Below are 15,959 nucleotides of genomic sequence, written 5' to 3'. Positions count from 1 at the left end.
AACTTTCTGATGCCACCCCTCCCACTGAAATGAGCTGGAATTAGATTCTTCAGGTACAGTCCCTTCAAGTCTTGGTGCCACACATAGTTAACCTCTGAGCCTCTATGTCTTTATTAATAAAGTTAGAAGAAAGAGGTGGAAAAGGAAAAGTTGAGAGGATCTAACATTTATTAAGCACTTACAAAGTGCTGTGTAAGCATCTTTAATGTGTTAATTCATTTATTCCTCACAACCATATAAGGATATAATCATTGCCTCCATGATCTCCATCGTCCATGGAGGGAAGCTGGCAAGACTCAGAGATGTTAAATAACTTGCCCAAAGACACAGAGCTAACAAAGTGACTGAGACTAGATTCAAATCCAAGGGTCTTCATTCATATGCAATAGTATATGGGCACCCAGCAGGGTTTTGTGGATAGCGCGTGATGAGGTGGGGTGGCCTGGTGGGGACAGTCTCTCCATGACTCAGTGACCCTGAAGGGGGCTCCTCGCTCCCTGCAGATGGCACGCCCCGCATCGTCTCATCCTTCAGCGAGAAGGTGGTCAACCCCGGGGAGCAGTTCTCACTGATGTGCGCGGCCAAGGGCGCCCCGCCCCCCACCGTCACCTGGGCCCTGGACGACGAGCCCATCGTGCGGGATGGCAGCCACCGCACCAACCAGTACACCATGTCTGATGGCACCACCGTCAGCCACATGAATGTCACGGGGCCCCAGATCCGTGACGGGGGCGTGTACCGGTGCACCGCACGGAACTCGGTGGGAAGTGCTGAATATCAGGCGCGAATAAACGTAAGAGGTGCCTGTCTACATTTAAATATCAGAATAGGCTTTTAAGTTCCTTTGCCATCTCTGTGGTTACCATTATTCTTGTGGTGATTAGTACTTATTATTAATCGTCATTTTGATTTTAGTAGAGGTCTCTCTCCTGTCCTCCTCTCCCTGCCCCCTGCAAATGCCATCATCCATTCTTGTGTGTGTGTATGTGTGTGTCTGGTACAGTTCATCCTCTTTGCATTCTCATTCTCCTCCTCCCTTCACCCCTGCCACAATCCTGCCCCCTACCCCGTCCCTCCCCATCAGTCTCTCTGGCTCCAGGTACATTGAGCACTCCACTGGTATCTGCGTCCCACCCAGGCCTTGCAAGGACAGGCACAGGGCAGGGGGCGGTGGTCCAGCGTGCCCTTTGGTAGAGATGTCCACCAAAGCTTTATCCCCAGGTGCCCCTACGAAGCCACCGCTGAGATGCTCCAGGAGCTGTGAGCAGCCAGGAGCCAGGGAACCATCTTCTCTCAATCCACCATCTCCTGGCTACCCTCTAAGACCCCAGCCATGAAGACTAGGGGGTTCAGGCTGGGTGAGGGCACCCCAAGGCAGGCACCTCCATGAGTGGAGGAAGGAGTCCTCATGGTGACCTTCCCCGTGCCTCAGGTCTCCAACTTGCTGTGGTGAGAACAGAGGCTCCTCTGAAGTGCTCTGTAGCCACGTGGGGTCAGACTAGTCCTCATCTGACCCTACCAGTGAGCCCTGACCCAAGAGCAGAAGAGGCGCAGGGGAGTGGGAGGGCCCTGGTCCAGGGGCGCTGGTGGCTGCCATGGAAACAGGGAAGGGGAGAGGTGAGGTCATGCAGAATTCATCTGTGCCAGGTCTCTGACCCCGACATGAGAAACGTGGTCTCTCTTTGACCACCCTCCTGCCCTCTCTGAATTGGAAGGGGACAGAGCTGCCCAGTCATGGGAGATGCCTTGGTCCAGCCCCTCATCTGCTGGGTGAGGGGGCAGCTGGAAGCCCAGAGGTTCATATACCTGCTCCAGCACTAACCCTGCGTGGTAGCCTCTGAGCCCCCTTTGCAATTCCCATGAAGCCATCTGCCCACTGACCTAGCCTACGACCCTCCCCACTTCTGCCAGTGTGATAAGAGTCCCTCTTTGTAGCCCCTTCCCAGGGGCACACAGAACACATTTATTATTGAAAGAAGAGCATCCAAGGAAGATCTTCCTATTGTCCTTTAAGTAGTTAATATATGTGAGGTCTAAGACCATTGTGAGCAAATCGAATGAAAGTAACAGCGTCTCATCTTAATCTCCTCCTAAATGAGGACTCACCCTCCCAGATCCCCATCACTTCTTGGTGAGGCTTCGGTTTGCTCATCTAGCCCATCCCAGTAGGGGAATGGATTCTTGCCCCAGGGCATGAATGAACCACCTCTGTTTGCAACTGTTTGAAGCTAATAACAGTGAATCCTGGAGAGACCCCGGGTGCCCCCAGTTCCAGCCTCTGCCTCGTTAAAAAAAAAAAAAAAAAAAAGGCCTCCCTCTCCCCCTGCTGAATTTCCATCCCCTAAGAGTTTCCAAGGCCAAACAACTGAGAAGAGCACCCCAGGGCAACACCTGGCTGTCCCTGGCTAACCGCACCATCACCCGTCCTCTCCTCCTCCCTCCCGACTCCTGCCCAGGCCCCCCTAGCATCCGGGCGATGAGGAACATCACGGCCGTGGCTGGGCGGGACACCCTTGTCAACTGCAGGGTCATCGGCTACCCCTACTACTCCATCAAGTGGTATAAAGACGCCCTCCTGCTGCCCGACAACCACCGGCAGGTGGTGTTCGAGAACGGGACCCTCAAGCTGACGGATGTGCAGAAGGGCATGGATGAGGGGGAGTACCTGTGCAGCGTCCTCATCCAGCCGCAGCTCTCCATCAGCCAGAGCGTCCACGTGGCCGTCAAAGGTAGGCTTCCCCCGCTGCCACCCGGAACTGGAGCACCCCCTGGTCACCCAGGACTGCAGGCTCCTCTCCGCAGCCACTCAGCCAGCGGTAGTCCTGAGTGGGAAACCAAGGAAGAGAAGGCTCTGGCCTGGAATTTGGAAAAAGTCGGGCAGGGAGATTGCACAGGGGCAGGGGGCGCAAGAAGGCCATGGGTACCTCTACGTCCAGTTCCAGCTGTGGGCTGCAGGTCAAGGCAGCGCTGGCCCCAGAGGTGATCCGCTATATTGTTCTCCTGTGTCAGCATGGAGCCACTCAGAACTCAGCGGGGCCCATCAGAGACCAGCAGGCACATGAGGGGCAGGACTCAGAATGGAAGCAGCAGGAGGTAGGGTGGAAGGCGCAGGCGCTGGGTGCCCTGACTCCCTTCCAGGGCTCAGACAGGCGAGGCTGCTTTTCCATAACTGACAAGGACCTTTCAACTGCTAAGGGCTTCACTGGTGACTCATACGGTAGAGAATCTGCCTGCAGTGCAGGAGACACCAGTTCAATCCCTGGGTTGGAAAGATCCCCAGGAGAAGGAAATGGCAACCCACTCCAGTATTCTTGCCTGGGGAATCCCATGGACTGAGGAGCCTGGGGTCTACAAGTCCATGAGGTCACTAGGAGTCAGACACAACTGAGCGACTAAAACTTTCAGCTGCTAATGCTGCTGGAGGCCTGGAACCTAAAACCCTCATCCCTCCCAGGCCCTCCACGCTCACCTGGGTGAGGTCTGTGTTCTGTTCAGACATCTGGCACTGTGCCTGGTACATGGTGGCCATTCTTTGTGGATTGAAGCAATGAAGGAGTATAAACGAGCAAATAAATGAATGCCTGACTGAGCAACAGACGTCCCCCGGGGTCAGGGGCTATGTGGTGCTGTGAAGCTCCCTCTCAAACACATTCTTTGAAACTGACAGGCCTGGAGATTGTCTGGATGGTGGGTGAGAGCTGGGTGGCCTGGTTTCCCAGGGGGCAGGGTGGAGAGGTGGGGCCTGCCTCCTGGCTGAGGAGAGGTCCCTGAATGCCAGGCAGCTGGGGTGCAGGGTCACTGGGCCAGTGGTGCCGTGATGGATAAGGGCTTCTGTCCCTTTCTGAAGAGCCGGGGCAGGCTCCAGCATATCCCCAAATGTGAAACATGAACCCAGAGAGGAAGCCAGACTGGGCCCTTGAGCCCACAGGAAGGAGAAAGCTGGGGGCTCCAGGTTTGGAAAGGGCTCTAACACGGGGGGAGGGTCAAGAGGGCCCAGATTCCTGAAGCAAGATGGAGTGGAGGCCTTGTGGACAGGAAGAGGGGGTCTCGGGGGCATCTGGGCCTGTGGACAGGAAGAGGGGGTCTCGGGGGTGTCTGGGCCTTGGACAAGAAGAGAGGAGTCTAGGGGAAGGACTGGTTTGGGGAGACAGATGCTGCCTCTGGTTTAGACCCCTTCAAGCGTGTGGTGAAGATGGGCCATCCAGGGGGCAATGTCAGAACAGCTGGGGAAATGGAAGGTGCAGCAAAGGGCGCAGACAGGGCTTCGCTCCTCCGCTGTCTGTCACCCGGGCTCTCTTGTCGGCCCACCGGGGCCGCATCACATGCCCCCTCGTGCACACACCACCTGTCGCAGTGCCAGACACTGTGTGCTGCTCAAGCCAAAACTCAGACTTTAGTCTGGGTTACGGTGACTTTCTGGGAAGCCTGGCTCTGAGCCTGCGAACTGGGGGAGGGGCCGTCCTGGTGGCCCTCTCAGGCTTGGAGGCGAGGGACGAGACCTTAACAGCATCGCCTCCTGCCTCCTCACTACTGCACCCCAGGCAGGCAGAGGGCCATTCTGGCCCCTCTTTCAGCCTGAAACCTCTGCTCAGCCCAGCGTCCTCATGCCAGCAGAAACCTCCCAACCCCCGGGCCCATCCCCAGCCTGGCTCCCGGCATCACGGGACCACCTGCCTGTATCCATTTCTGTTGCACGCAGTGGACCGAGAGTTCACAGTGTAAACATCACATATTAAAACATCTAACCTTTGCTCTATTCCCTTCGCCCAGCCGCACCAGCGAGCATTCGGCCAGATTTGTTGACTTAAAAAAAAATAATAACAGGGCTCCAGTGAGCCTCGTAGTACACAGAACATCCTGAAAGCTGCTTCTGCTCATCAATTATTCAACCCCATTCAGGGAGCGATCAGCCCTAATGAATTGAAGCTGATGCATTCCGTCTCAGTGACTCGCTGGGCCTGTTGTGATTGTGCTGAGCGACAATGTCTCCGGGCCCAGGGCGAGGGAAGGAGGGGTGGTGGTGGTGGTGGGTGTGGGTGTGGGTGTGGGTGTGGGTGTGGGTGTGGGTGTGGGTGTGATCCCAGAGCGCAGAGCCCCTGCACTGGGCACGTGTGGTTCCCAGCATGCAGTGCGAGCTTGGCGTTCACAAGCAGAGATGTGATGTGTGTGTATAGTGCACAGGTACGTGTGCACACGCGGCCCCTTCCCTGCCCACAGGGTCTGCAAATCCATCTGCAGAAGGGGTACAGTCCTCCGTTTTCTCTCCAGACCAGTGCAGGGGCTCTGCGACCCTGTATCCCTGCCCATCTGAAAGCTTAAATCCATCCTCCCCCTCCTTCCCAGACTCCCTCTCCCCACCTCATTAGAATGCGCTTTTGCAGAAGAATCCATCAGAGCTGATTATGAGCACGCTGCTTGATTAGCTGATGTGCTGTTCGAAGAGCTACTCGAGGAGGAGGAGGGCAGGGGAGGCGCCTCTGGGTGTGGAAAGGGGACCCAATTCTGGGGGGGAGGGGCCCCAAGGGCAGACCTCTAGACCCACTCCTGCCTGTCTGCCTGGGACATGCGTCCCAGCCAGAGGATCAGAACAGAGATTGAGAGTTTAGGGGTGGGTGCATGGGGGTAAGATGGGGCCCTGGAAGCTTGGGATCAGATGGAAGTCCTGCCCTCATTGCTCTGGAGGGCCAAGTACCCACGGGCGGGGCAGGGCAGGGCAAAACCCCACACTACTCCGTGAGCTGGTAAAACCCCTGTGGACTCTATTCCTTCTGGGACTGCTTGTCTTCTGATGAATTTTCCAAACACTGAGATGAGACAAGCAGAACACACCAGACACACGTGCAATGCACACGCATGTACAGAGAGCTGTGTGCATGCATGGGTACACACGCATGGACACACTGTATGTTTGTATGCATGTGCCTGCAATAGACAGACACACGTTAGCCTGTCCACACTTCACACGTACCACATGCAGTGGTAATACTCCAAAGGTTCCCTCTGTCCACATCCTCCCACGAAGTGACATTCCTGAGCCACAGACGGTAGCTGCAGGTGCTACCATAGAGGAGATCCCCCAAGTGAGCCTGCTGTGACCAGCAAGGCAGAGAGGGTGCGGGTACTTCCACAGCTGCCTGGACTCGGGTGCGTGTGACCCTGACTGGCAGGGGAGAGCCAGGCTGTGAGAAAGGCGAGGTTTGTCTCTGGGCATCCAGAGAGAGTCTTAGTAGGATGCTGAGAGGAAGGCATGGAGATTCAACCTAGATTTGGTGTCTTTAGGGCCCCCTGTAGCTGAAAAATCATGTAGCATAAAAGCATCTCTGGGCACGCAGGCTGAATGTTTAATTAACTAAGAAAGCAGGGCTGTAACAGGAGCTCCTTGGCTTTGGCCCAGCAAAGGAACATCTCCATCCCCACATCTGAGCCTCCGGAGGCCCTTCAAAACAAGGGCATGAGTTGCTCTCTGCCCATTCTCAGTAAGGCCAGGACCCGGAGGTAGTGCCAGGTCCCTCTGGATGGCAGAGAACACACCCATGCAGGCACACACTCTCCCAAGCACACTCCTCACCCACACGCCTTCCCTCGCTGCTCAACCAGTCCCTGCTGTGTGCCTGGGGGCTCTTCCTTCCCCCCTTTCATCCTAGAGAATAGGGGTTTCTACGGTCGATCGTGGGGCTTAAGAGAGAGCTGGTTCCCTGGCCAAATGCGTGCCATTGGCACAGATGGAGATTTAGAAGGAACCCACTGGAATCCACAGGAAGTGGGCATGATGGGTTCCCAGGGGCAGGTTGCCCAACGCACTGGGGGAAGGACACCGAGGATGCTGCTGCCCACAGCCCTGTTCCTCAGCAGAGGAAGCCAGGGGCACTGGAGCAAGCCTCCTCCTTACTGGACAGACAGGGCTCACGCAACGGCAGTGCTGAGGATGAAGCAGCATCTATCTGTCCATTCGGAGAGGTTGACTGTGCCCCCACTCTCTTCCAGGCACTATTCTATGAACACCGCTGTGCTCAAGACAGGCAAAATTCCTGCCCTTGGGGAACTTACATTCTAGTGGGAGAAATGGTTAATGTGTGCAATAGGTAAAAGATGTTTCATGTCAAACAGGGAGTGGGGAGCAGAATACCAAGGGGCGTGGAGAGTGGTTTGCAGTTTTAAATAGGGCAGTCAGGGAAGCCCTTCTGGAGAAGAGGGGGTCTGTGTTTAAAAAAAAAAAACTGAAGTGACAATATTCCTAAAATATGAGACTTGTTACAACTGGAAGATCAGTGTCAGGCTTTAGTGACTGCTGGGTCCAACTGCCCCATTTTGCAGATGAGAACTGAGGCTCGGGGGCAGAGCAGGGTGGTGGCTAGAAGGCAGCATGCCCACATTGCTCTTGGATAACAGAGTCTTTCCCCATCTCCATGCTGCACAAGCAGGGAAGCTCCAACTTTGCACGATGCCCATTCTCTGCCAAATAGTGTAATAAATAAAAAGATTCCGTCTTGAAGAGAGCTCATGAGAGACCCCATAAAGTGTTTATGGGCTGGGCTGGTGGTCATCGTGGCCTCCTCTGCACAACGCCCCCACACAAGCAGCCATAACAGCTTTATGGTGGCCGGGGACTGCAGGGACTGCCACGACTGCTCTGTCGTCTCAGCCACGTGAGCCTCTGACTTCTTCGCCATCACAACAGCTTGCTCCGACCCTGCCTCCCACACAGCTGAGAGTTGTCCTCTCACCAAAGATGACTGTGGCCAGAGCAGGGCTTGCAGAGAGAAATCCCTTCATTACATGGCATTCATGCTCCCTACCTTCAGACTGTGTGCTGGGGAGATGCTGGGAGTCCGGGCAGGAGGGTCCCTGTGGCCTGCTGGTAACGCTGAAGAAATTCCTGGGCATCACTGCCATGGAGGTGATCTAATCCTCAACTTCTTCTTTCTCAGATGTGGGGATGGACACACACACGGACACACACCCACACACCCACACCCACAGCCCCCCACACACCCACACCCACACCCACCCACCCACACCCACACCCACACCCACAGCCCCACACACACACACACACACACACACACACCCCACACACACACACACACACACACCCCACACACACACACGCACACCACACACTCAAGGAGCCCGTGTCTGCCTCTGAGTGCGGGGGAGACACCACCACAGCCCCCTGTCCACACTGCAGGGCCCCAGCCCTGATTCTCAGAACCTCCCACTCACAGCCTCCTCTTGGTGTTTAGCGAGCCCGTGACGGAGCCAGGGTCCCTAGGCTTTCTTCTCCTCCAGGCAGTCCTTGTGTGCCTGGATTTATGGGGTTGTAGGAATGCCATCCTGGAGCCGAGGAATTCTGTGAGCAGCTCTGGCCTCTACCACCCTGTCCAAGGAGCTTCTCAGGGGACATTTATCCCCCACAATACCATACCTTGCCCATCTACTGCAGCAGGGGGCAGTGGGGAGGGGAGTAAGGAACCTTACTCTTTGGACCCCCTGGGGGTTGTCTGGTCATCTGCCTCCTGCAGGACAGCAGTGCAGGAGAGCTCTGGCCATCCTGGGTGACTGTCTGACCTCCAGGATGGATGTTGACTGCTCTCTCCTTCCATGGACACTCATATTGCCATCAGTATTATTCTGGGAGACCAGAAGGGAACAACAGCCCGTGATTGGCCCCTGCCTCTCGGCTCAGCCTTCTCCTGCATTCTCACTCATATATTTTGTAGAGTACATGTGTCCTTTAACTCTGTCCAAATGCCACCTCCTCCATGCAGCTGCAGATACAACTAGATGACACACTTTCTGCTCTGAGCTCAGCATCTGTGTTTTCGGGTGGAGCTTGTTCAGTAACCACCAAGGGAGATGTCTTACCTTCCCAAGCAAATGCTAAGCTTCCGGAGGTACTATCCACAATTCAAAGCATGTTCCTACTTTCCCCAGCCCACAAGGAGCATAATGCCTTCACAGTGCAGGCATTTCATAAATATTCGATGAATTAGTTAATTAATGAATTAACCTGCCTTAGTAACTTGTTCCGTTATCTAACTCCCTTCTTACTGAGAGAGACGATCTTCCCCTTGCCCGAGCTAAATCTTCCTGCCTCATTGCAGTCTCCACTTGCTCTGTTCTCGATGGAAATGGAGTGCTTGGCCATCCATCCCCGAGGCACGGCCCTCTGCTCCTAGGTAAAGCCACCTGCCCCATGCCTTGCTTGCCCCACAGACTCCTCTCATCCATGGAGCCGGCTCTTATTCTAGGACAGCAAGCGCCTGACCCCTGGGGAAGAACTAAGGGAGAAGCTCCTGGCTCCCAAATTATGTCGCATAAATACAGCATCTTGAGACACATGGTAGAGCTCCCTCTTTTGTGGACCAACCCCCATCCTGTGCTTTCCCCACCCTTGCCCACCTCTAAGGTCCAGGCAGGAAATGATAGCCAGACATATATTTGCTCATCTGACAAGCACTTATTGGGCTCTTTCAATTTGCCAGGTATAATAAATACTTCCCTGTAGGGGCTCCCAGACCTCCCAGGGAAGGTGGTTCTGCGAACAGTGACCTCACTGGCGTGTGATCAGGGCCATGATCAAATGTAGACCAAGTGCTGCAGGGCTGTGCAGGAGGAGAGCAGGCTTCACAGAGGAGGTGGTATGGAGCCAGGTCTGAAAGGATGAAGAGGAGTTTCCCATGAGGCCTCCTCGACTCTAGCTTTGAGCCTTTGTGGGAAGGAAGACTGGACCAGAACTGGTTATGCTAAGCCAAAGGAGACACACTGGCTGGCAGATCTGGGTCTGTGCAACAATTCCATCAAAAAGTCCATGGTGGCCAGAGGACTCAATCTGATCTAAGTTCCCAGTGAATGGGAGGATGGAACCTCCCAGGAAGATCAGCGGAACCCAACAAGGAATCTGTGGGAAACTTCAGCAATGAGCACTGGGCCATTTCTAGAGTCAGAGATCCAGAGACATCTCATTGGAGATATGCAAGATCCAAACCACTCAGAATATGGGGATAAGACCCCAACCCAGAGAGCAGCTGCAGCCAGAGGTTGGGATGCAGAGATCTGAACCATGACCAGAGTTCCAGAAAAGCTGGCTAGACTGAGGACCTGGACTGGGGCTCATGGTGGAGCCCACGTGGTAGTTATTTCCACCCAGTGCCCAGCCGTGTTCACTAGGCCTGGGCTGAGATTTCAGAGCTGTGGGTGTTCATGGTGAGCTGATGGAGCCCTCCTGGTCAGAGTGAAGAGTATGGTGGGAGGTGGCATTGAGAAGGTCAGGCCAGTTAAGGCCCCTGCTTCATCCCATAGGCCTTGGGGATAATGTCTTTCCACTCTTGACAGGAACTTTCCCAAAGGTCCAAAGGGCTGCCAAGGGTTTTGCCACACCTGGTCGCTTCTCAGGGGCTGCTCCCTACTGAACCCTGAAAATCCTTGCGGTGCAGGGAGAGCCTGGGACATGCATATGATGTCACCCATCCCTTTCCCCTCTAGGTTGACCACCCCACCCTCACCTGCTGTGTCCACGCTGGGTGGGGAGGATAGGCTGGGTGGGGAGGATAGCAGGCTTCCAGGAGAGATGGGGCTGGTGCCTGGGAGGAGGCCAGAGGACTGTGGACGGCTTGGTAATTTAATTATTTGACTGCAGAAGGAGATCTCATCTACTGGGTGCTCATCCTTGTTAAGCTAATTGTCTGTCTCCTTCTCTCTCCTCTCCCCCCACTTGCCGGGGAAGTCGCTGTGGCCTAATTGAGTTATCATAAAGATAATGGCTGATGCTCTAGCCAGGGCTGAGAAAGGAGGATCCCTCTTACAGCGGCTCAGGCTCCAGACAGGCACCCACCCCCACCCAGGAGCTGAGATGTGGGCAGTAGGTGGAGGAGGGGGTGGGGAGGCTGAGTGGATGATGCTTAGCCAGGTGAGTCTACTCACAGACGACAGGGCTCCCCCTCTGCGCTTTCCTGCCGCCCAAGGAGAGCTTGTGTGTGAGACAAAAGAGTCTCTGATCTGGGCATGTTTGGGGCTTCCTCAACAAGGCAACAAGGTAGCATAAAGAAGAGGTTTTGGACTTGGAGAATAGAGAGATCAGGTTTTAAATCCCACAGTCCCCTTTTATAAGCTGGATGGTGGAAGGCAAATGATTGCTCTGAACTCAGTTCTCTCATCTGTGAAATGGAGACAGCTCAGCTCACATCACATTCTTGGTGGGAGGATTCAACAAGAAGGTGTGGATAAAGCAGCTGAAACAACCAGTGACGGGAGCTTCCATCCGCCTGTCCTAACACCGGATGACAATGGAAAGGGATGGGCTGGGTGACAGGGCCTCCTCAGGAGGAGGTGAGGATGCAGCAGCCTGGCTGGGGGGCAGCCTGAGCATCTGGGGCACGTCATCTTTATCCATGCCAGGCCCCCAGACAGCTGGAGATGCAGCTCTGGGATACCACGCTGAGCACAGGGGCAGCGAGGGATGGCAGGCAAGCCAGAGTAAAAGCTGAGCAGTATGTCAGCAAGCAGACAGCAGTCAAGAAGCACATGAGTCGTCACCATTCAAGTTCCAGGACAAAGCTGAAGGTGATGATGAATGCAGGCCAGCCCAGGCCCTGGAGAGAGAGCAGATTCCAGGCCCGGGTAGGCAAGGAGATGGAAGCCAGGGGATGATGTCAGAGCACCCAAGAGATTCTGCATATATATATATATATATATATATATATATATATATATATGAGAACAGGCACCCGTGCCCAGGGGACTCTGATTGCAGCCCACAGGGTTGGGAGGAGCCAGAAGGCCAGGCAGGGGCAGGCGTGCTGCCAGCCAGGCTGGGGCACACGGGGGCCTGACCGCAGCACCCCCCTGCCTTCCCAGTGCCCCCTCTCATCCAGCCCTTCGAGTTCCCGCCTGCCTCCATCGGCCAACTGCTCTACATCCCCTGTGTGGTGTCCTCGGGGGACATGCCCATCCGCATCACGTGGAGGAAAGATGGGCAGGTGATCATCTCGGGCTCAGGCGTGACCATCGAGAGCAAGGAGTTCATGAGCTCCCTGCAGATCTCCAGCGTCTCCCTCAAGCACAACGGCAACTATACATGCATCGCCAGCAACGCAGCGGCCACCGTGAGCAGGGAGCGCCAGCTCATTGTGCGTGGTGAGTGGGACAGGCCAGCCCCGTCGGGGGAGCAGGGCCCCAGCTCTGCTGTGGGTGGATACAGGCTCTCTAGATTTCCAGTCTGAATCACAGGCTCAGAGAAAGTTGACTCCATCAGGGACTTTAAGGATCAAGAGGTTCCAACCTCTTACTCTCCGGGAAACTGAGGATGAGGGGAGGACTCGGTTGATCACTGGTGATGTCAGAATTGGCGCTCAGAATTCCCAGTGTCCAACCTGATATGACTGGCAAAAGCTCTCAACATCTTGGGTTTCAGAGGTGCCTGCTCCCCAACTTTGTAATGGTCCAGGCAGGGTTGACATTAGCTAGAAGGTGCCTAGAGCCCCAGGAAACCTATCAGGGACCAAGGTGATCTGTTCTTCCCCACCCCCCTCTTTCTGCAGTGCCCCCTCGATTCGTGGTGCAGCCCAACAACCAGGATGGCATCTATGGCAAGGCTGGTGTGCTCAACTGCTCAGTGGATGGCTACCCCCCACCCAAGGTCATGTGGAAGCATGCCAAAGGTAAGTCCCTGGCCAGCCAACATCTCTGACACAGCCGGGCGGGGAGGGGAGGATGCTAACGCGACTGAAGCCTAGTCCCTACACAGGACTCCTGGTCCTAGGTTCTGAGCTCTCGGGGACCCCAGGCTATACCTGCGCAGGAGGTCCTCCCCAGCCACCCCCAAGGGTCTATGGACGAGGAACAGCTGGGGTCATGCTAGTTCTGAATTTCCTGTTGTCCCCATAGATTGACCTCTGCCGTCTTCTCTCCAGCTCTAGAACTCAATCCAATCCACTTTCCCTATCCCTCCCCAAGTCTCCCCAGCCCACCCTGGGATCCCAGAGCCTTATTGACCCCTGCTCCTCACTTGTCAAACCTCTTCTGGGATCTCGGTCCTTCTTGGAACCCGACTTCATCCCAAGGATACATTTGGTATCTGACAAAGTCCCACACCAACCTTTTATCCTTACTGTGTCCATGGCTGACTCTGGGGGAAGGGGAGGAGAGACTTGAAGCCCTACCCACCCTCCCCACCCTCAGCCTTGGAGGATGGCTGGTCTCTTTCCCAGGCCTGACTGCCTAAGACCAGGCAAGTACCGCACGAGGGATCAGTCTTCCCTTTGCTGTTTGCCAAGTGGCCCAAAGATAACTCTTTCTTCCTCTCCAAGGAATTCAGCCCAAAGGAAGCTCAGTGCTAGGTGGGCATCGAGCTGAGGGCCCCGAGTCTCATTCCTCAGATCTGGGGCAGGCTCAGACCTCTGTGAGGGTCTTTCCTGTTTCCCAGGAAACAGGAACTGTGTGAGCTCCCAGCCCTTTGGGGATGCTTCAAAACGGCCCTAAATCAGCAAAAGAAAGGTGTCGGGGCTGTTCCTTGAGGCACTGTGATCCTGCCAGCTCACTCCCTGACCCGGCCACCGGCCCTCCTCTCTTCTGCCTCCTTGCAGGGAGCGGGAACCCCCAGCAATACCACCCAGTGCCCCTCACCGGCCGCATCCAGATCCTGCCCAACAGCTCGCTGCTGATCCGCCACGTCCTGGAAGAGGACATCGGCTACTACCTCTGCCAGGCCAGCAACGGCGTGGGCACCGACATCAGCAAGTCCATGTTCCTCACCGTGAAGAGTGAGTTTTGCCCCCGTGAGCCCCTCCCAGCACTCCCTGATCACAGGCCAAGGCCCATCTCTGCACTCACCCTGCCTCCCCACCTGGTCTTCATTGCTCCTTCTGGGAGAGGGAAGCAGGAAGGATTCCTAGGCAGAGGTGGGCTTAGGAACTCTGAGGAGGGATTCAAAATCACTCTCATCTGAGACAGTGGCCTCACTGTAAATGGCCCCAGCTCACTCTGCTCTTATCATGATAAACAGGTTAGGTTAAGTCACTAAGTCACGTCTGACTCTTTGTGACCCCATGGACTGTAGCCCACCAGGCTCCTCTGTCCATGGGATTTCCCAGGCAAGAATAGTGAAGTGGGCTGCCATGCCCTTCTCCAGGGGATCTTCCCAACCCAGGGATCAAATTCGGGTCTCCTGCATTGCAGGCAGACTCTCTACTGACTCAGCCACTAGGGAAGCATTTACTATACCAAAGTATCATGTGGCAGCCTGTTTATTTTGCTCTGTAGGTTGGCAATTCCATCTGAATAGTCATATCAAACAATCTCTTTTTTTCTGTTATTTAATGTGTGCCTGCTTGTGTATAACCTGTTAGTGGCTTAGAAAAGAAGAGATCATATACACAGTATAGGAGAAAAGCCTGTGGGATCTGGGTTCTGATTCCAGGTCCACCTTTTGATCTTCCTGGCTTTGGGCAAGTGACTTAACATCTTTAAGCTCCTTTCCTCACCTGTGCTAGAGGTTCGTTCCCAGACCACTAGGCTCACAAAATCATTGTGCTTAACCCAGGAAATGATCATGGAAAAGGGAAGACAATTCAGAAAGGGCCAAAGAGCAATACAACTCACCTTAGCTCAGTGCCATACCTCTGGCTTCTAAATTCTCAGACCTAGAGTCAGAATCAATCGCCTTGAAGTCTGGAATAGCCTTGAGTTCTGTTAAGTCACCCACAGACATTCCTACTGGGCAAACCTATCCCTTCATGCTGTTAGGGGTCTATACTTATGATTCATGGGGTCGCAAAGAGTCGGACACGACTGAGCGACTGAACTGAACTGAACTAAGAGTCATGTCAGGACAGTGTCTGAAACAGACCACAGGCCACAGAGAAGAGCAGTTAAACCCTGAGTTTTAGCATCTGGCCAAGCCAGCTGTGAATCTGGGCATAATCACTGTGACCTCTCTGCATTTTCTTGGACTCTGTATCTCACATTCCTGCTGTACAAAAATGAGAGTCACAAGAGCACCTTACCTGTTATGTTTTGTATCAAAAGTAGGTCAGATGACGTGTGTAACGCAACCAGTATGGTACCTGGCACCCAGTAGGCCAACAGAGATTCAGCCACCAGTTTTGGTTTTAATGGGAGACCCTCCAGGGTACGTGTAGGAAAGGCTGATGAAAGCAGCGCCCAGTGTGCGGTCTGCCCTGCCTCTCCCTGGAGGCCCCGCCTTTAAGAGTCATAGTTTCTTTATCGCTTGCCAAACCCGTGTTCAGCTCAGCACAAGACGGGGAAGCCCCGGCCATCGATCGATGCTCAGGGAGCTCCGGGCGCCGGAATCCCCGCCCTGGGGAGCTGCTTCCCTCACACTATCAAAAAGCACTTTGTCCTTAATAAAACCAGGCAATCAATCTACATCCTTCAGCCAGGGAGAGGAGAACACTGCTAATTCTGCCTGCGTGAGGCGAGAGGAATAGTAGGCGCCTCGTGGAACTAGCCTGGCTGTTTGATCCTTATCTCTCCACTGTCAGCAGGAAAAAAAAAAAAGAGCTCCAACTCTCAGCCTTTTTGTTGTTGTTTTTGCTCTTTTCCTCTAAGTTAAAGGATTACACTGGGCAAGCGTGGCTGTGTCTTTGGGCCCATGGTTCCTCTGTGTCAATGAGGCAGACGTGGGTGATGGAGGATGTGGTGATCAGGAGGTGGGAGGTGTGTGAGGAGAACCAGTTCGCATCAGGCTGTCCCTGATGTCCTGGGGGTCCTGGGCAAGTCACCTCCCCCCGCCCCCCAGACCTGCAGCCCAGGCAGGAGCTATGAAAGCATGTTTTGTAAATCCAGGGCAGCCTCATGAGCACGTGCAGCAGCAGATCACACGCTCAGCCACCCACATTCACAGGAGTGTCCACCTCTGGCCCCTCTTCCAAGGGATGACGGCAGCTCCGCACTCCTTGTCACCTGTGGGCAGAATCTGGCCCTTGATCCTCCCCCCCCCC

General features: G+C 54.8%; 1 protein-coding gene across 1 annotated transcript in view; it reads left to right on the top strand.

Moving 5' to 3' along the window:
- The window catches only part of DSCAML1 (DS cell adhesion molecule like 1), a 127,532-nt gene that overhangs the window by 43,159 nt on the left and 68,414 nt on the right, over window positions 1–15,959 (top strand). Inside the window, exons 6-12 of the mRNA XM_040257791.1 lie at window positions 504–800; window positions 2,457–2,872; window positions 2,956–3,093; window positions 11,398–11,578; window positions 11,857–12,135; window positions 12,540–12,659; window positions 13,584–13,760. Coding sequence (XP_040113725.1) covers window positions 504–800; window positions 2,457–2,872; window positions 2,956–3,093; window positions 11,398–11,578; window positions 11,857–12,135; window positions 12,540–12,659; window positions 13,584–13,760 — 1,608 coding nt within the window. The remainder of the gene's footprint in view (window positions 1–503; window positions 801–2,456; window positions 2,873–2,955; window positions 3,094–11,397; window positions 11,579–11,856; window positions 12,136–12,539; window positions 12,660–13,583; window positions 13,761–15,959) is intronic.

The sequence above is a fragment of the Oryx dammah genome, unplaced genomic scaffold, assembly GCF_014754425.2.
Source record: "Oryx dammah isolate SB20612 unplaced genomic scaffold, SCBI_Odam_1.1 HiC_scaffold_17, whole genome shotgun sequence".
Lineage (NCBI taxonomy): Eukaryota > Metazoa > Chordata > Mammalia > Artiodactyla > Bovidae > Oryx > Oryx dammah.
This window is presented reverse-complemented; position numbering and strand designations above follow the sequence as displayed.